The 21,444-nt window shown below is 37.7% G+C and overlaps 1 protein-coding gene across 1 annotated transcript in view; it reads right to left on the bottom strand.

The window, feature by feature from the left end:
• Nucleotides 1–3,017: 3,017 nt before the first annotated feature.
• LOC131078957 (uncharacterized) overlaps nucleotides 3,018–21,444 on the bottom strand; it is a 40,506-nt gene continuing 22,079 nt past the window's right edge. The window contains exon 2 of the mRNA XM_058016810.2: nucleotides 3,018–3,537. Within this exon, the coding sequence (XP_057872793.2) occupies nucleotides 3,531–3,537 (7 nt within the window). The 3' untranslated portion in view covers nucleotides 3,018–3,530. The remainder of the gene's footprint in view (nucleotides 3,538–21,444) is intronic.

Raw genomic sequence — 21,444 nt, 5'->3', positions numbered from 1 at the left:
CAAACTGTATAGAGCTAAATCAATTCCAAAGTTTCAATGAAAAAGTATTGATAGTAAGCCAATTCCATTTTCATAGTTTGAAAAGGAGCCTATCTTTTTTGACACATTTGAAGATTACTTTGTGAATACATACCACAATCTATGACAAGTTCTAGGTGAAGATGTAAAAGACATGATACTTATTGATATTATGTGTGTAGTTGAAGAGATTTAGGATATGATGATGAAGATTGAGTTTGACTTAGCACAATATTTAGAGGTGAAGATACATGAGAGCTTTGTTAAAGCCATAGCTAGCATGTAAAAGTTTGATTCAGATGGTACTCCCTCATTTGCCATATGATTTTATGGAGTGGAAAGATGTGGGAAAGTGGCCTGCAACTCAAGATGCAAGATGACCAAGGAAGAGAATTATCAGTCCAATGCTAGACATGTGTTTGGGATATGCATTGTGCCCATTTAGACTTTCTCACATTTAAGCAACACTTTGTTTCAGAAGGTATTAAGCTATTTTGCAATCCCAGAGGTGAGAATCCCACAAGATGTGATGGTCTTCATCAGACTTGCAGAGAGTAAAGGATCATGGGATTTCACATAATTGAGGAGATTGGTTTCTCCACTCCGAGACTACTACTATCAAGATGTATGGGACTCCAGTGTCTTAAGTTCGTAGAAAGGAAGACCTTGGTGACTGGTCTGATCAATCATAGGTTGTCAAAGATAAATCTCATGATCGATGATGCTTACAAGGAGTATCATGACCTTGTAGATGCAAAATTGAAGTACAACCAAAATATGCAACAGCTGGATCTAGTCAAGGAAAAGTGGCTAAATAGAACTCAAATTTTAGTTAACATGATTAAGAGTTCAAAGTATGACAATAACAAGCCACCTAAACTAAATGAGATATTTGATCATGTGAAGATCCTAGAGGAGGTAGTGTCATCTTCCCTGAAGTTGAAAGCACAATTGGAGCAAAAGTTGAAGATGATGGAGCAAATGGAATACAAGGTATTGCAACAAACGTAATGGATGATAAGGGCAATCCAAAGTCACTGGATCAGTAGAAGACTTAAGTTAGTTCATTATTATCAAAAGCAGTTTCAATTGTTGGATGAAAATTTTGCTTTTGTTATCATTTGCGAGAGCAAAATCTAGAAGACTCATGATTGAAGGGCAAAATGTAAGTCCTCCAAAGTAGTTCCTGCCAAAGATAGTCTTATTCTTCCAAGAATTCCAAGCAAAGGAGCAATGAATCAGAATGTAACTCCTCGAAAGTAACTCCCTCCAGCTAGCCACCACAGTCAACACAAACATACTACATTCTTCTGAAATGCTCATAAGACCAAATATTATTTTGATTGCAAAATTCTGACATATTGACAATTTTCAATTTGGAGGGCATATGTATACTACACGGTAATGGTCTATTTTATTACAAATAATTTCATCAATCATACAGCATCTTGGAGAGCTCGTCTTCTTTGTTTAGATCGCAGCTGGGTGCATATTTATTTACAATATATTTCCGATCTATATCCACCTAAAATGTTTTCATATTTTCCCTTTTTGTATTTGAATACACTACATCTTCAATTTTCTAATAAACCATACTGTACAATGGTTAAATATCCACAGTACGGTTCTCCAATCTTGTTCTGCTTTACTGACTTTTTGCCTCATAAAACCATCTCTAATAGAGATTGATGTTCATTTTCAATTGCATTTATGAAAACTAAATAACAATGTTTCCTCGTGTATCCCAAATCCATTCCTAGAGTAAAAAACACTAGTTTTCACTCCTTTGAGTTTCGTACTTAATATCAGTCAGGATGAGTTGCTTATTAAATCCATCCTCGTTCCTTAAATCTTTCAATGCACTTGCATGTATGTATGTTGCCAATTTACCTTCCTAGACTGAAAACACTAGTTTTGTACTTAATATATCAGTCAGGATGAGTTGCTTATTAAATCATTACTTGTTCCTTAAATCTTTCAATGCACTTGCATGTATGTAAGTTGCCATTTTACCTAACTTGCCACAAAAGCTAATCAACAAACCAGGCTTTGATTCCACATCCTTCGTGACCTTCCACAGATCTGAGATGTCAATGCACTTGCATTTGTGATAATTATCCCCTCCATGAGCACAGGATGATATCCTGAGTTCAAGTTTTCTTGATAGAATTAGGAAAAAACTTGGACAGCCCCCAAAAAGTTCCAATCTACCATTTCACTTCTAGAAGCTCTCACAAATTCTTCCCCACTGTTTACCAATGCTAGAGCAATCTTTGATCATGCAGAAAGCATCGAACGTGGCCCTACTTGTGCCAAATCATACTTTTTACCTAATCATTGTTCTTATTTTCACTATAATCCTTGCCCACAGCTAATAAATTGAGACACCAATAAATCTCAAGTCAGCCTACAGCTTCTTCTCTAACAATTTCTTAAAGTTAAAATTGAAATTATTACTGCAGGCCAACATGTCCAAGGACATGATCTAAGAGTAATTGTGCGCCACAATGGTGATTGAAATGGCTGCTGGGCCAGATAAAAGCTGATTGTTCTTATACCACTAAGTGTGATCTTGGGTTGAGATAAATGCTACCCTTTAACAATTATTTGATTGGTTTGTGCAGATTAATTTATGCCAACTCTTAACCTGATTAAATGGGTAAAGGATTTTCTGAACTTTATTAAATTCTTCGAAATCAGATGAGACCAATTATAATATTTTGGGAATTTTAAGTGTAAAATAAATAGTGTAAATGTAACACAAGAAAATTGTGTATGAAACTTTTAAATTGAACAAGTACTTTAATTTTAAAATGTCATAAAATTTAAGTTCACCAACCATGATTTCCAGGAAATTTATTTATTATAAATAATATAGCATTGCAGAGGACTAGGGAGCCACGGGACTTTCATGCTAATAAGTAAGTTATGTATAAAAGGAAGGAAAAAAGAGCTAGTGAATAATTCACATCAGGTTATAGAATCATAAAGAATATCTCTGATCTCAAAGCGATGAAGCTCATCTTAAAAGAAGAGTGAAGTTTAACAAACAGGTTGACTGGTTTGGTCTTTTATACTCTTTGCAAAAGAATCTAACAAAATTTCATATACAAGGATTTGGTGTGAACCTTTTTAACTCTTTACCTAACCATCAAACAACTGCAGCTTGGTCCATATCTGCTTAGCTACAAAAAGGTTAAAATATACAGATATTTACTTACATAGAAGCTTTCCAATGCTTGTTCTATTGGACTAGTGTGGCATGTATCTCAATACATTTACTTTCCATATTAATAGTTCTAACATTCAAGACAATTCAAACATTTGGTGGCCGATTCGAGAAAATTTATAGCAGATAAAAGACAGAAATTGAAAAGCAAGAAAAAAGTGCCCACATTTCTCTTCACTCGTAAAGGAACAGGCAGAGCTCCCCTCCAGGAGAGCTTCAGTCAGCAAAATTTAAGGACCTTACTTCTGCGTCAGAGTTCGCTCATATCTTGTAATTTACATGCTCAATCCCTGGCAAAAATAACAACTTGCATCTCATCATTACAATACAATTTATAGAATAAAGGAAAAACCTGTGCCAATATAAAAATCAATCCCAGGCAGAATATTAGTCCCTACAAAACATCGAACTTGTTCCCTTTTATCTGATTTCAAGTGCATCCAGTACAATGATTATTTTTAAAACAACGAAAACCATATTGATATGGTGAATACAAAAAATGCTTAAGCCACAGGTAACCAGGGCAGCAAGAGAAAATATCAGAAGTGCAACAAGCATAGATAAACGGTAAACCAAACAGGCATCCAGAAGTGGGTGATGAATAGGATGAAGAGTGTTATCCACTGGTTGGAGTGGAGCAAGAATCTTCTGGCATTTGTTGGGAGAGGAATAATATCCTCACTCCAGTATGGGCTCTGCACATCTTCATTGTGTTGAATCTCTGCATAGAAGATCTTCTAAACAAGAGATGTGAGGTTTCTGAAATTGATTGCAGGCCCACAAAGGTTGACTGCTAGCAGCCATGTGCAGGATACAGTTTTGCACCACATGGCCATTTAGTGACTACAAATTTGAGAGTGTTGTGACAATGGCAGTAGCCCTGAGTGCCGTGTTTGGGATGTTATCTGCAGTTAATAATTTGAAAAGTAATACTAACCAAATCAAAGCTTTGATTTAAGGCAAAGCTTTCACCTTCCATACATCTCCCTATTTTTTATTATCTGCTAATTCTGTTGTCTAATGGTACCATAGATCGTGGCCAATTGACACTTGCCTTCTCTGAAATGGCCAAATATTTTTGTCTGGATTAGGAAGATAGAAAATAAGTAGGTTGGCCATTTCTGGTTGTCGATCTCTTCCTTTTCCTAAAGTTCACCTCTACTTGATCGCCCCTGTATTCTAGAAAAACAGTCTTGTACTGGGGTAGTTTATTGCTCGGCCAGATATACATTCCCAATATCTTTCAAAATTTGTTGCCAATCCAACAGTCACACTGTTACCACATCTCGGAGCTCAATTTTTCTTTTAAGCTGTTTGGTCATGGCTGAAAGCTAAGACTTCCTTTTCTTTTTTCAATGAAGCCCTCATCTAGAAAGTTGTAATATTTGCTGGAATGATGTAACTTCATGGTACACTGGGAAACCTGTACCTCCACACTCATTTCATGGCGACTGGATGTAACTATTGAATTCTGCCTGCCAGTAAAGTCAGCCATTTGTCCATTGTGTTTTCTTTTGAATCTTATTTTGATAACGGTGGGCTCCCAAATCGCTTTCACATATTTCCAATGCAACAGAAAGCCTAAATACACCATAGGAAGCTTTACCTCCATGAATTCAAGAATCCTGAGGATTTATCTTTTGAATGAATAGGTGTAGCACAAATCATACTGGATTTGTTGAAGTTTACTTGCTGGCCCAATGCAAGTTCATGACTGTTGCACAAAATTCTAAAATGTTGAATTACCCTTCGAATTAGCGCTGAAAGTAGTGACCTGATTAGCTGACAGATTTTGCATTTTCCCTTTGAATGTATAGGGCCCATAGAAATTGTCCTCCCTTTGAATGTGTTTGATTTGGTCTTTTAGTTTGGTCTTTGCTTGAGGTATTGTTAGAATTTTATGTTGCACCTTCCAGTGAGATACAAAATGGAACAGATGTGCAATAGAACCACTCTTAAAATTAGAAGGGGGAGTTCCTTGTAGACAAAAAGTAACAGAATCTGAACAATTTATACATGCTATTTACAATTTGTAAAATATTTTCTCAGGTGCTTCACACATAGCAAATGAAACAAATGTGTGTTTTTGAGTATGCAATACAAAAAAACATATGTTAACTACCATGTTTACATTGTTTAGCTAAAAGCAGAGACTAAGTGGTGCAAGTACACACACAAAGTATGGATTTGGTTTTAACAACACAAACAACTCGGTAAATTACAAAGTGAGAATTGCATACAAAGCTACAAGACTCACTTAACAGCAACCTAAAACACAAAGCCTATAGGAAAGTAAAAACACTCCAGTTTATTTTATCTAGACAATGCACAAGACATTATTAGCTAAACATGTTAGTTGTATTCAAATATATGATGACCAACCTGACACCTATTGCAATACAAAGTTCTTAATAACTTTAATTTTCTTCTTGCTCTTGCCTCTAGATGATTGACCCTCAACAAGCTCATTATCTCAAACATCACCAATGAGCTTTTCCCACCACTTAGGCTGGAGAGTAGAACCATCTTCTTCCAAATCAGGAGGAGCAGCATGACTTGGGCTGCCTGGTATGAAATCATCTGGATGCTGCTCCACATTGGCCTGAAGGAAATCTGGTAGTATAGAGTCATGCCTAGGAGATTCCACAAGTTCAGGTTCAGAAACAACAGAATTCCTCCCTTTAGGTGGAGCTAATGGAAGTTTAACACCCAAATCTTTTGTCTGTAGACGCTGATCTTCAGGACACTAGATGGGTGAAGAGAGCAGAAGGACCCACCTTCTTCATCAAAAAGCACATCTATATTGAATGTGAGACGATCAGTGTCCACATCAATCAACCAGTAGGCCTTATGATTGTCAATGTAGCATATAAGCATCAACTTTTGACTTTTGGAATCCAGTTTGGTTCTCTTTGCATCTGAAATCCAAGCATACGCTGTCAAACCAAAAACCTTGAGATGGCTGATTTTTGGTTTCTTCTCAAATCACGCTTCCTTGGTACTCATCTTCTTGATGGCCTATGTGGGAGACTGATTAGAAGGTACACTACAGTATACACTACCTCAGCCCACAAATTGTAAGGAATATTCTTGTTCTCTAGCACACAACGGCCCATTTCCGTAATGATACATTTCCTCTGCTCAACACCACCATTCTACTGAGAGGTATAAGATGTGGTAAGCTGACGCTTGATACCATGTTTAGCACAAAAGTTGACAAATTCGTTCGAACAAAATTCACCCCCACTATCTGACCTAAGAGTTATGATTCGATGTCCTGACTTTTTTTCAACTAATGCTTTAAACTTCTGGAATCCATTTAACACATCTGATTTTGCCTTGAGAAAAAACACCCACATTTTTGTACTAAAATCATCAACAAATAGATGAAAACACCTGGCACCAATGACTGATGCCATATTCTTTGGTCCACAAACATCGGCATGAACCAGCTGCAGGACCTTGGATGCTCTCCAAGCTTGTCCATCTGAGATTGGAGTTCGGTGTTGCTTCCCTGTTTGGCAAGCTCCACACACACCATGTCTCTACTATTGAATCTCAAGTAAGCCTTCTCCCGAGCAAACTGAGAGAGATATGATAGGGAGATGCCCATACCACTCTTCACGGCCATTGCAAGCTCTCTCCAAGCTTGTCCGTCTGAGAATGGAGTTCGGTGTTGCTTCCCTGTTTGGCAAGCTCCACACACACCATGTCTCTACTATTGAATCTCAAGTAAGCCTTCTCCCGAGCCAACTGAGAGAGATATGATAGGGAGATGCCCATACCACTCTTCACAGCCATTGCAATCTCTTGAGACTCTCCAATATCAACTAGTTTGTACAATTCATGATCCTTGAGGCCAACTACTACTGTTTTCTTGGACTCCTTGTCTACAATGTGGCAGTTGTGTGCATTCAAGACGACATCTAACTTCAAACAATGTTGCATAATCTGACTTATAGAGAGAAGATTAAGCTCCATGCCCGGAACATAGTATACATTGAGAAATATGAGATTTCTCTCACCAGATGTAATCTGAACATTGCCCTTGCCAACAACTATATACTCATCACCTTCGTTGATGATCACTCAATTGGAGCAAGCCTTGTACTCCATGAACCAATCTGTTATGTATGTAAAATGTCAAGAAGCTCATGAATCAATGTACCAAGCAGATGATTTAACATGATCTATTGGTTTTTTGGCCATAAATGCATAGAAGGCAGACTCCTTTTGCTCAGTATGCTCTACAACATGGGCCTTCAAATGAGAGCCTCCCTGGTTGGATTTTTCATCAGCCAACGATTTCCTGCAATGTTTCTTCATATGACCAAGCTCACCACAATAATGACATGTGATAGCCTTTTGGGAGCTCTCCTCAAGTTTGCTTTGTCCTTGTTGCTGAAAGGACTTGTCTTCGCCTTTGCCTTTGTCTTTGGCTTTGGCAGTAAATGCTTGTTCAATAGTGGTTGTCTCGTTGCTGCTCCCAAACTGTTGTTTCCACCTATCTTGCTACAAGAGCTTGCTGCACAGGTCATCAAACTTTTGGTCAACATTGGCGAACATAATGCCAAGAGATTCAATAAGTGCTCGTAGGATCGTGGTATGTTTTTCAACGTGATGACCATCATATCCTCTTCTTCCATCGTGAGGTCAATGGCCTCTAGTTGATCACGAATATCCTTGATCTTCACCTACAAAGACATCTTGTCGTCCACATGATTGAAAACAGCATGTTCTTTAGAAAGAATGCATGGCCCTTGTCTAATGATTCATGGAGATTCTTCAAATGCATCCAAATCCATGCAATTGTCTTGCCCAACGGCACTTCTCGAAGCATATCATCGATGATTGATAACTTAATGAGCATAACCGCTTCCCAATTGCGCTCATTGAGCTTGTCATGGTCTTTTCTAGCCACCATGGAATAAGCTATCTTACCCAAAATGATCTAGTCCAGGGACCGGTACACGAAAATGGTGACCATATGATGTTTCCACGTGTTGTCATTCTTGTTGTCGAAGCGTCAATTGCCTTCCAAAATGATGTTGGTCAACGATGCCATCCCTCCCACATTCCAATGTGTGAAATACAAGGTCAAAAAGTAGAACACAAGCTGATTGTTCAAAATCTGATTTTCTAATCAGAAAATCAGTCAAAATCCGTGTGGCACAAATCCCAAGGCACATATTGCAAAAATAATATCTTCGATTTTTTTTTTAAATAGGCTAAAACACAAAAGAACCCAAAAATCGTCAAAACTGAAACCCTAGGTCACCTAGGCAACACGTCACAAAAAATCAGAAAACCCTAAGGACAAGCCACAATTTTTTGTTAAAATTGTGCAAAAATACAACCTTGCCGAACCACCAATTGAAAACTCGTCCAAAAGAAAAATCTACCGTCGCAATAAATACCAACCCTAAGGGCAAAAAAATTCACAAAAACACGATTTCTGAAAAATGAGCCGAAGAAATCTTAAGATCGTGCAGGCAAAGTGAAGAACTTGTCATGCAATCTACACACAAAAAAAACCACAAGATGCAGACTTTCAAAAGGTGCCATAATTTATTTCAAAAATTCGCAACTATCAAGAAAAATAAACTTCGCGAACCATGTTTTCTGGCAGGTCATTGTGATTTCTAGCACACAGAGAAACCCTAAACAAAAAAGACTTTTTGATGTCTAATATATATGCAAGATTGCAATTTACAAAGGAAAAACCTACGATTTTCACAAAACCCTCCACAATTTTTAGCTAAAGAAACCCACATTTTTTCCCATAAAAAACAATCGAAAAAAAATTTGGAAAAAGAATTCCAAGTGAACAAGAATTTTTAATGAAATCCGTCAAAAACTTTCCCACTCCGATACCTTGAAATTGTATGGTATTGAATGATTTGAAAAGGAGAGGAATACTCCTCCTAAAGAAATTACAATACTGACATTTCTAAAACAGAAAGGAACAACTAAAAAGGAAACTACCTAAACAAATAAAAAGAACTAAATGACCATTAAATAACTAATACATCAATTTTACTTTAATAACCTCCAACCACCATCACTTGTTATATCCATCACCCCAAGGACACTCCTCCCACCAACAGCCTCACCACCTCTTTGTTGCCAAAAGACTGCCCAATTACAACTAACACCACAGCACTGGCACTCAAGCCACCTACACAATCACCCCTCTTCTATTGCAGTTTTCAACAAGGGGAACCTTTTTCAAATGGCTCTACAATTAAATCGCTTATATGGAGTCCATCCTTTTTAAAAGCATATTTTTTTAAATGGTACTTTCAACAAGGGGAACCTTTTTCAAATGGCTCTACAATTAAATTGCTTATATGGAGTCCATCCTTTTTAAAAGTATATTTTTTTAAATAATACTTTCAACAAGGGGAACCTTTTTCAAATGGCTCTACAATTAAATTGCTTATATGGAGTCCATCCTTTTTAAAAGCATATTTTTTTAAATGGTACAAACTTTCATTTTTTTTGCAGTGATATAATTGATTTTCTGATTTGAAAATCCAATTTTCCAAAATTTGAATTATATCAAGAATTTTGTTGTTTGATTATGGTTTTTTGGACCTAATGATTATAACTTTCACAAACGAGCTCCTTTTTTAGTGTCTTTTTTTAAGTTAAAATTATTCCAAGCTTACAAAATAGTGTAGTTTGATTTTCTTCCTATGTAAACACATTACTTTCAACAGTTTTGCCACTTTTGGGCCTTGAAAAACTCTATAAACATAGTATTCACATTGTAAGACAAATTAATCATTAAGTGCCAAACATGGTAAGGCAGGCAGATCATTTCAGCAACTAGTAAAGGGGGGTTGTCGTGTTCTCTAATTTATTGTGCATTCTCACACTTCCTTTTGCACTATGGAGCAACTACCTATCTCACTACTTACACCTTAATTTTTAATGGACGTCTGAAACATTAACCTTGTTCAGAAACAGAAGATTATTCAAAATATCTAAGGGTACAAAGACAAAGCCCATTGTAGATGATGCAGATAAAATCAAATGGTTTTAACAAATGTGATAAAACCTAAGAATTGTATTTCTTTCAATCTCCTAACCTTCTATATCACATTAAAACTTTAAATACTCCCAACAAGATTTGGAGCAAGTTGGTTAGTTTATAATGGGGTTCAAGATGTCAAGAGAGGTCAATAGATGGGGAATGAACTCACTAGTTTGAGTCCTAGCAGCTTTGACACCATCAAAGACTTCTTCACAAAGTGCAATTAAAAGAATGTGGAATTGAAAAAGAATCCTTATCATTCTCTCCAAACTTGGTGCCAACTATTCAGTCTTCATTCCTACCCTCTATGCCACAAGGGGTGCCCTAGGAGCTCAATTCACAATGCCATCTATGGAAGACTTTGCCGCCTTTCTCACCAAAAAGCAAGATAAACTAATCAAGATGAGTCCTCCAAATCCTCTAAGTCGCATACGCTAGTTGCTAACCAAAACACAAAAGAACAAAAAGGGTCAGGCAATAAGGATACAAAACATAAAACAAAGCAGAAAAAGAATCAGAAACACACAGCCTCCAAAACAATTTCAGAGACCTGATCTTATAAAGGTTGCAAGCCTAAGAAAGGTAAGGTCAAATGTGCCTATTGCAAAAGTCTTGGTCGTAAAAAACATAAGTGTTTTAAGAAACAAATTGATCACTTGACACAATCTAGAGAAGAAGAACATCAATGTTCCCTAGTCAATGAAACAAAACACTTAACATAAAAATCTTTCATGGTAAAAGATAACAAGAGGCAAGGAAAGGGCAAGGCCCTTGTAGCAATTGCATCTCTACCATCTGCTCGGGCTCTTCATTCTAGTGCTTTGCACTACATGGTTTTTTTAAGGATGATTTCTACCATTTCAACTATTTTGATGGGTGATAACACTATTTGATGTGTGTGAAAGAGGGTATGTCGAAGTGGGCGAGGAACATTTTGTTGTGCGAATTGCACACCCATCCCCGTCTTGGACAGGGACCCCCCAGTTTGTGCCTTTCTGTCCTTGCGGAAGAGGAAGGGGATATGAAGGGTCAAATGCCGCTAAAACCAAATTCGACCTCTAGGGCCATATTGCGAACTTAAAACTCCCCAATTCTCGCAAAGTCGCCTAAATGTGAAGAAAGAGTTAAGGCTTGCAATGACGTTGAAATGCCGATTTTCGCCAAGGGATACAAAGGAGATAAAGAATGCAAAGTGCCAAGGTTGACAAACTCGCCCAAGTGCCAAAACTCGCACTTTTAAGTGAAAAGTTGGCAAAAATGCCCCAAATGGCCAAATTCGGACCTTTTAGCCAAAATGTTAAAAAGTGAAAGTTGGCAAAAGTGCCCAAAGGGCCGAATTTGGACCTTTAAGTGAAAATCTGAACAGTGAAAAGTTGGCAAAAATGTCTCAAATGGCCAAATTCGGACCTTTTAGCCAAAATGTTAAAAAGTGAAAGTTGGCAAAAGTGCCCAAAGGGCCGAATTTGGACCTTTAAGTGAAAATCTGAAAAGTGAAAAGCTGGCAAAAATGCCCCAAATGGCCAAATTCGAACCTTTTAGCCAAAATGTTAAAAAGTGAAAGTTGGCAAAAGTGCCCAAAGGACCGAATTTGGACCTTTAAGTGAAAATCTAAAAAGTGAAAAGTTGGCAAAAATGCCCCAAATGGCCAAATTCGGACCTTTTAGCCAAAATGTTAAAAAGTGAAAGTTGGCAAAAGTGCCCAAAGGGCCGAATTTGGACCTTTAAGTGAAAATCTGAAAAGTGAAAAGTTGGCAAAAGTGCCCAAAGGGCCAAATTTGGACCTTTAAGTGAAAATGTCAAAGTTTTTAAAACTTTTTGAATGCCCCTCTTGCCCGAAATTACCAGGAAGAACTAAATTCGCGGAAGGAGTAAAAGCATTAAAACTTGGGAAATTTTCAAATGACCCTCCAGGCGTTAAATTTTAATATTTGTTAAATTAAATTAATTAATTTTTCAAATTGATTTATTGAAATGAAATTGATCGTTCGCAGGCCGCAGGATGTCATTAAAGAACCAGGAGAAAGACCTGAAACGCAAATCGAAGAAGGATCGCAATCAAGGTCAGGTGCTGAAGACTAGAAAAGAAAAAAGATGTGGGAACGCACTGTAGGAGTGGGAGAGCAACCAAACATTGGGAACCGTACCGCTGAACAAAGATGAAGTCCACCACCAAGACCAAGGACCAAAGAACATTCTGAATGCTGCAAATTTATGCCTTCTTGAGAAAAAGCACACAGCTGGATTTAATTCCAAGAATTCAATTTCTAAAAAGCTGAAATTGTTTTATTGTAAAACTGCTTGTAGGTCCCACTCAGATATTTTGAAAGAAAGGGGAAACAAGTCAGTTGTGGACAGTTATGTCGAACTACCGGATAGACTCAAATTGAAGCCAAATAGTGGCAGGTAGTTGAAATTGTGGTTGAATGGATGAGTGAGAATTTAATGGGCATGGGTTAAGGCTGCCAATTTCTGGAAGGCAGATCAGGACCCTTGGATGCAGTCCATCCTGGCCTCTGATTCAAAATTGTAAAATCTATAAAAGGCAGAGGCCTTTCTTTTGTAAAGAGTTAGACAGTTAGAGATTGTTGGATAGTTAGACTCTGTTGAGAGAGTTAGATTTTAGAGTTAGAATAGGTTAGATTTTAAGCAGTAGCATAGAGTTAGAATAGGTTAGATTTTAAGCAGGAGCAGAAATTGTTGTAATAGGCAGCTGAAATCAATATATAAACATTGATTTGGTGTTTATTGTCTTATTTTCATCCTGTTTGCATGGTTTCTCTCAGCATTTTAGATAGATCTTTATGTTTTGGGTGTGCAGGTATTTGATAGATTCAGGCTCATACCATTGAGGATATACTGATAGTGTATCCTTTTGTATGGTTAACCTGAGCCCTTAATTGTGCTTAGTTCAATTGCAGGTGTATGTCTGAGCTACGCCAGAATTGGGTGCTTAGCCGTGCGTCTCCAGTCTGAAAATCTTTCAAGTCCCTTTGAAGATTGCACCATTCCTGCAAGGTTGTGAGCTATTCTGCCCAAGCAGGAATTGGTTATGTTGAATCCGTCTACCCGCATACCCGTGTTGTTAGTTTTAGATCTCCTAACCCTTTCCTTTTGCTCTTTATTACGTAATTCGAGAATCACAGCAGACCAACTTGTTGCAAATCATAAGTCCCCTTGTGCTCCCAGCAAATCACATCAACCACTGAGTAATCCCGCAGTCAAGACATGAAAATCAAAACCTTGAGGTCATCCCCTTTGATCAAACAAAAAACAGCATTAGGGATTTCCTTATCTCAAGAGAGGATAGGATACTCAGCGAGTTTATTCTATTCTGCGTTGGTCGGATGAAGTCACAAGTTCAGCAATTTTAGACCGTCAACACATTTCAAGATGTTCCTTGTGTTCCCTCACTGTGAACTACTCTCCTATCACTTAATTAGAACAACTAACACTAGTTCAAGCAAGTGGGTTGAGTTCACTATTCAATGGTTGTCAATGAGGTGCAAAGTGATTCTACAATTGCAATGAGGAGCGCAGATCATCAATCTCAACTTTTATCTTTTTTCAAACTTTGTTCTCAATCCTCCTTCAAATATTCTGCCCACTCATTCCAATGAAATGATTAAGCTCATATGGCACAAGCAATTAGACCATCTTCACTACCACTACTTGCAACAACTCAACTAGCAAAGACTGGTTACAAGGTTGCCTTCTATTTTCTTTTTTGATGGTGTTTGCCAAAGTTACATCCTTTGTAAGCATCTTGAAGAAAGGTTTGACAAAAAAAGGCATGGAGAGCTTCACAGATTTTGAAGTTAGTTCATAGTGATTTGGCTTAGGCATTTCCACATCCTTCAAAAGGGCCAAATATGTTTTGAAATTTATTAATGACCTTTCTAGGAATACTTGCATGTACTTTCTCCATCAAAACTTTGAGGTCTTTAAGCACTTTCAAGACTTCAAATCTTTTGCAAAGAAATGGCCAAGTTGCTCCCTACCATAACTCTTTCATCCATCTTTAAATCAAGTATATTCATATAACCAAACATTTAATCCTGATCATTGTATGAGCTGTTTGATAAGAATGCTTTAGGCTCTAGAACATCTTCATGCAATTCCATATTTCAAAAGGTCCTTCTCTCGTTGTCCACAGTTTGAAGCATATGAACTTGAAAAGAGATATTTGATATGACAATAATAACAAGTGAAAGAATTTTGAAGGATAAGCTGGTAAGCATTTTGAAATCTTCTTCACTACTACTGCAACTCTGACAAGTAATCTTCCTTCACATCAGAAAACACACCCTTTAATTGCAAATTCAAGGAGAAGTTACAGATTTCTTATTTCTACTATACACAACAGAAGTAAGAATTGATTTGTGATTTTCAATAAGAAACATGTTTGAATAGGCCATTAAAGATTTAGTGCTTGTTTTATTCCTAATATAAATTGACTAGATAAGATTGCATCATCTTTTTAAGTGGTTTTTGTTTTAAAATATTCAAGGTAGAGGTCAAGATTTTAGGGTGGCAATGCCATGTGGAAAGCAAGATTTTCTTCATGTTTTAAAGTTGGCTTTGACTAGGCGACTTTCACAAATGTTCATGCTAAGGTTTAAGTCACAATTTTCTTGCACATTCACCAATTAAAAGTGAAAACTTCCCTTGTCTCCTTTAAGTTTGCATGTATCTGTGTCTTGACCACTCCTTTGCTACTTCATCGTTGCAATTTTTAGCAGCAAAGAAATTTGAAAAAAGTGATTCTTACTAGTGTTATTCTTTCATAAATCTAGCTAAATTTCATAAGACAACTGCCACTTTAAATCACACTGAGAAAACATTGAAATTGCCCTATCCACTTTTAAAGTACAATACTTACACTTGGTCAGATGCATTACCTCTTTGGCACAATTTTCTAATCTATCAACCATTTAGAATTTGAGATTCTTAGTTTGAGACATCAAACTATCTCTCTCGAGCATAGATCACTTAGAGATGTGCCATACTAGACATAATTTGTGATGACATAGCCACTTGAGAAATGTCACATACCTTCACAATATTTGAACAGTTTAAACTAGGCATGCATTCTTCCAATCTTTGCCACTACTTGCTTGTGTCACTTGACTGGGGTGCTAGAAGATTCATCCACCATTTGCCAACGTTGTTTTCAGCTTTCATATTTCCTTTTTCAGGTGTAGATATTCAAGAGATCCTCAACCTCTTATTTTATTTCCTATAGGCTAAAGGGAAGGGTCTGAGGAATAATTTGAAACTAGTAAGTCAAGTTGATCTAGTAAATGTCATATTTATTAAAAGGGAACGTATGTTTATTATTAAAAGGTTCCAAGTTGTAATCTAAAAAGTGCCATTAGAAAAAGGGGCCAAAAGTGATGTTTTATTAAAAGGTCTTTCTAAAAACTTCTCAAATATATTTTGGAAGAAAAAGAATACAATATTCAATTATTTTCCCTTAACTAGTCTATAAAAGGTGGAAATGAGCATAAAAGAGAAATGATCCATTTCGTTGTTGTCTGAAGCCCTTTTTGAAGATCAACCCCTTGTGTTCATATTTCAACCTAAGGACAAAAATCCTTTTGGCAACCAAAATTTGGAGGACATAAAACCTCCAGGTTTCCTTTTGGATTCAAGGACAAAAAGCCTCTTATCCATTCAAGGATTGGCACAGTGCTAAGAGCTTGCAGTTTGTGTCAATTATAAAATATCATTGACTTAATGAGATAATTTAATAGCTACCAACTCCATTGACAACAAAGTTTTGTAAGTGATGGCATCACTATTAAATAAATATTTTCCTTGGGTTTGAGAGTTGTTTCATAGCAAGGTAAGCTTTGGCACACTAAAGCTTTATCTTCCACTAAGGACAAATAGAAAGCAATTGTCAATGCCAATTGTGAAATAGTTTGGCTACACCAAATTTTGGCTGATTTCCAACTTTCTCACCTATGAAGAGCACACAATTATAATAAGAGCTGGGGATGGGAATGAATCAATGTAGCAACAATTTTTTTCTTTTTTACCGCAAGTATCTGAATTGCACAATATCAACAACATAAGATGTAAAAATAACGCAACACAAAAACACACGATTTACGTGAAAACCCTTACGGAAGAAAACCACTGCAAAATATTTCATATATAAATTCTTCTTTACAAACTTTGTAGTAACCATCACACAAGAGACACCAATCCCCTCAATTGTAAGCACCAACCCCCGCTACTAAGCACCAACCAAGCAAGAGACACCAATCACTCCTACAGGAAACACTAACTTCCAAATCAAAGTCCTGTTGATGTGTGTTTTAGGCACATAACATTACAGAATAAATTACCAAGATAATTTACCCTCTCTTGAACAAAATCACCTCAGATGCTAAGAATGAGATCAACTAAAATGATTCCAAGGTTTCTACATGTCAGGTCTTGACAAGTGGGTAACTTAATGGTCGATGTGAATTGTTGTGTTTACTTGGGAACTTATGCAAATGTTTGGATTATCATGAATGATGTGAAATAGGTGTGCTGACAACTTAAGATTTATCAATGGCTCTAGATTTACTTCTTACTAAAAAAAGGGGGCAAAAGGAATAGGGTTCACGAAATCTATTCTAAACCTAGGAATGTAGGAAATGATGAATGGATCTAGTGGAATCAAACCAGGTGAGGTCTCACAATTAGGTATTGACACAAGCTTAGTGCAATCGTCTAAGGTATACTTAAAGATTTTCAGACTATCACCATCAAACGTTGACACCATCCAAGTTGATACTTGTCAAGGGACGTGTAATAGTTTAAGTTAAGCTTACTCAAATTCCAGTTGACCACACAAGGTGCACTTACCAGCAGCAAGAGGCTAGTGGTATGGATTAGGGATTCCACCCAAATGAATTCAACAAATCTTCCACTCAATCTAACATACATGAAAATAAATTCTAATCTAACTTGGAGGAATTGAGAACCATGAATGCAAATACAACACTTGAAGAGAAAAATCACCAACAATTGAACAATGATTATGATTCAAATCGCTGCAACATATACCAACAATTCTACAAAAACTCTCCCTTACAAATGAAAGACAAGGAGGCATATAAAGAGTCTATTACAAAATGGATGGCCAAGATTGATCCAAGATCAACAGTCGAGATCATGCCAACAAAACCCTAGAATTGCCCTAATTAGGGTTTACATCAAAAATGGTGCCACCAACATATGGCCCAATGAAAAGATACCTAGTCATCAAATAGGGAATCTTCTAGAAGATTCCTCCCTGCATCTCTCTCTCTCCTAGCATACTCCAAGAATCTAGCTAATACTGAATCTAACTCCTCCATGGAAATGCTAGGCAAGGTATCCTGCTGCAAATCAATCACGTCCAATGAATCCGAGCAAGCATCCAAAGTGTTCTCCCATTCTGGCATGAGCTTCTGCGAACTATGAACACGAATATCAACAAAGAGACCAAGTCATCTAGAAGAGTCTAACTGACAAAAATACATAAATTTCATCTTGTCTCTTAATTCGACTAAGTGTAAACCACTAGAACCCTAACATCAACACCCAATAATTCCTCAATTGAGACAAAGATCTTCATCTGAATGTCCTGAATCAATCCCTGCACCTCCATACAACTCGACTGGGCGTTCTCATAAGTTGATTTCTTCACAGCTAATGAACAATTCCAGCCATGGAAATCGTATTTGTCTCCACTGTGAACAATGCTCTCGCTGACCAAGGTGGAATTAGAAATCTTCTACAAAGCCTGGAGGCGTGGAAGAGTCTTGTCTTGGATAGGCCGGAATTCTTCCCAAACTCCCTCCAAATACTGGATTCTGAATGCGAGCCCTATTGTCCTATCATATGCATGGGCAAACTGAGTAAGGAAATCATCTGCCTGCTTTCTTGCGCTCTCAATCCACTTTTCCACCTCTGAGAGTGTACCTCTCGCTGCCTCATAGTGTGAATGCATTCCATGGTCAACCGCAATAGGGGAAATAAGGGTGGGATCTTCACGCCTTGTCCCTGCAATATACTCTCTAAGTCTGATATTCTCTTCTCTGTACCTTTCTTTCTCCGCAATTTCTCTGTCTAACCTTGCATCGATTGCCTTGAGGTTTTCACCAACCTCCTGAAATTCTTGCTTTCTGGATATACGACCAAGGGCAACTGAAGTGATCTGGAAATCCATGGGAGTAGCAATGTTTGTTGTCACGCCTGCAATAGTAATAGCAATCTACGCAATCCGCATTCCTATTTCATCTCTAGCTATGTGCGACAAAATCTCCGCTCTCTTGGGCTCTTTCTCCTTAGCACTCCTAGCTAGGTGGTCATCAATGTCGTCAATAGGTTGTACCTCTATCATTTGTTTACTTTTCTCCATACTTCTCATCAGCCAATTAGGAATAGCAGCCATCTCCATACCATCATCGAGACATATTTCTCGATCAAGTCCTCTCAATGCCGAGATAACATCATCATTATCATCAAGATTATTCCTGGTCCAATCATATACCTCATTTCCCAAACTAACTTCTGAAAGGACAGTAGGGGATCCCGACTGATCATCATTATCATTCGGAGGTGCAGATGTCGTTGTGGCATGAAATTCCTAAGTATTCCCTGGTAGTATCACTGTGTTGGAACACTGTTGAGTCTCCTTGTTCCATTTTGTTACTTCAATCACTTCGATTGATGAGACACTGGGAGGGGGTGAAGGAATGATAAGTGGAGGAATGATAGTCTTTTGTTTCTTCTTCACCTCCTCAATCTTCTTCCCTTTGGCCTTGACTTCTCATGGCGTGTTCTTCCTTCTCTTGGGAGCTTGACTCTCTTCATCTACATGAATCCTGACATCACTGACAGTCCTTTGATCATCCTCGAAAGTGGACTCTTTCGGCTTCATCCTTTCATAAGTGAAGGGAACACCCATATCAACTAACTTATTCATCTGTATATCTATCCATGCACTGGAGAAATTCAAGACCTCTCACATCAATATATTCAGGTCAATCTCTTCTGACTCTGACCAATTAGGCAATAGGATTGCCTTCTTCATTTCACTCTCATACTGTGGATGCATATGATCTTTGTCATCTAATACTTGATCAGGAATGAGGAAAAGTCCACACTTCCTCATAAAATCCACTAACATTCTGGACCACATTCTTCTCTTCACTGCTTGCTCGTCCATCAAGTTCGCCCAATAATCTTCTATGTCAATTTGTGAATGAACTTCTCTCCCCTGATCCTTCCTACTTGTCTGGACCGAATCTTTCTCTTTTCTTGAATGTAGCAAATCGATAGAATGCAAGCTCCTCACTCGTTGTGCTAGGCTATGGCGGACTGGCAAACCTCTGATGTCTTCCCAACTGAAATAGGGAATGTCATGCATGTCCTGTGCTTCTCTCTCTGAATGACATCGAACTCTAGAAGTTGTCTCACCACTTCCAACAAGATCATTCTGTTGGTCAGATACCTAGGAAGTCTGTAGGGTTCAGATTGAAACCCATGAATCCTAAGGTATGTGAAAGTGGGAAACTGAATATACCACGATCCATATTTTTCTATTAAATTTGTTGCCTCCTTGGACAATCTTCTGTGGATTCCGCCTTGCAGCATCCGTGTGATGTACATAGTGAATGCATCATTCACTCTCTTATAGTCTTCAATTCTATACATGCTCAGCTGGGGGTAGCATTCAAGACTCCTGAATTGTCCTTGCCCATTCCCGACTTCACCTTTGCATATTAATCCTCTGTATGAAACAAACCGTGCAAGTAGGTATACCAAGTAAGAAGTCATGGCGAATGACTTGGACCGCTCTACATTTCTCAGCTGAAAGTCCAGATTGTCACTTATAATCTTAGACCAATTTACTAATGTTCCTCTAAGACAATCCTGGATGAAGTAGAACATCCATCCATTGAATATTGCTCCCTATGGCAACCCCATCACTCTATTGAGTAGGAATATCAAATCACTATACTCCTCCTTGAAGTCTACACACATGAGTGTCTTGGGAGCCTTGGAATGATGAGACCTAGGCTCAATCATCCACTCTTTGTTTATCAAATTCTTCCATACACCCATCTTCTTCATGTATCTTTCTTCATATTCATCCTTGGTCACATCCTTCATGTTTGTTCCGCGTGGAATCCCGAACACTTCTGTAATAGCATCCTCAGCAAGGTAGGCAATGACAACGCCCTTAGGAGTCTTGATCATACTTGTGAGCGGATCGTAACATCGTGCACACTCCAGGATAAGCTCACTGCACTGTATGGACTGTGGAAATCCAACGGCATGAAAAATACCACTCTTCATAGTGTTTGCATATGCTGGGGAAGGAACTTAATCTCCGACTCCGAACATTCGTCGTTGCATCTGGTCGAAGTCTAGGAAATGCATGTTTGTATCTGTGATCTCCTTCCATTTGGATGAAATCTTAAGCTCTAGATAAAATTCAGTCTCCAGCATCTTCAATAGTTCTTTCCTTTCCTTATATCCAGACTTCAACATCGCACCTATACGAAGCTTGAAGTTAGACTTAGAAAAATAAATAATGCTTTTAATAAAATTCCTGACTTTCTAAAGATTTAGCTAATTCGAGCATGGAGTCAGGAAAATAATCCATACACTTGGTAAATTTTGACAATTGTATTCAAAGTGTGACAACGCTAGAGTATGAAAACCTTCTATAAAATTCATTAATACCTCCTTATGCTTAGAAAACATGCAAGCTAAAATGCAAAGGAGTATACCAAATCAATGATGACTAAGGAAAGGTGTGAAAGGTTGTTTTTTCACACAAAGTATGTCTGAAGACACCTTCCGCAGTCAACAATGAAGGTCAACAGTTCTGAAGACAACCTGAAACTCAGACTTTTAAAACATGTTGTAATCCTTCAAAATGTGCATAAACTCGATAAAAATCAGTTTTAACGATGAAAACAATCATATTCAGGAATGTAAGTGTGGCTGGTAAAAAATAAATTTTTGAGGACAAGTCTGAAAATTAATTACTTCAGACTTATCAGCACCTTGCAAAGTACTTAAAAATCCCTGAAAATGATGGAAAATAGCTAAGCAATCAGCTCCAAGCAAAATCGCCAAAGTGGTTAGGTGGCTGGAAATGAAA

Source organism: Cryptomeria japonica, chromosome 10 (genome assembly GCF_030272615.1).
Source record: "Cryptomeria japonica chromosome 10, Sugi_1.0, whole genome shotgun sequence".
Taxonomy (NCBI): Eukaryota; Viridiplantae; Streptophyta; class Pinopsida; order Cupressales; family Cupressaceae; genus Cryptomeria; species Cryptomeria japonica.
The sequence above is the reverse complement of the archived record's forward strand: the minus strand, read 5'-3'. Positions and strand labels throughout refer to the sequence as shown.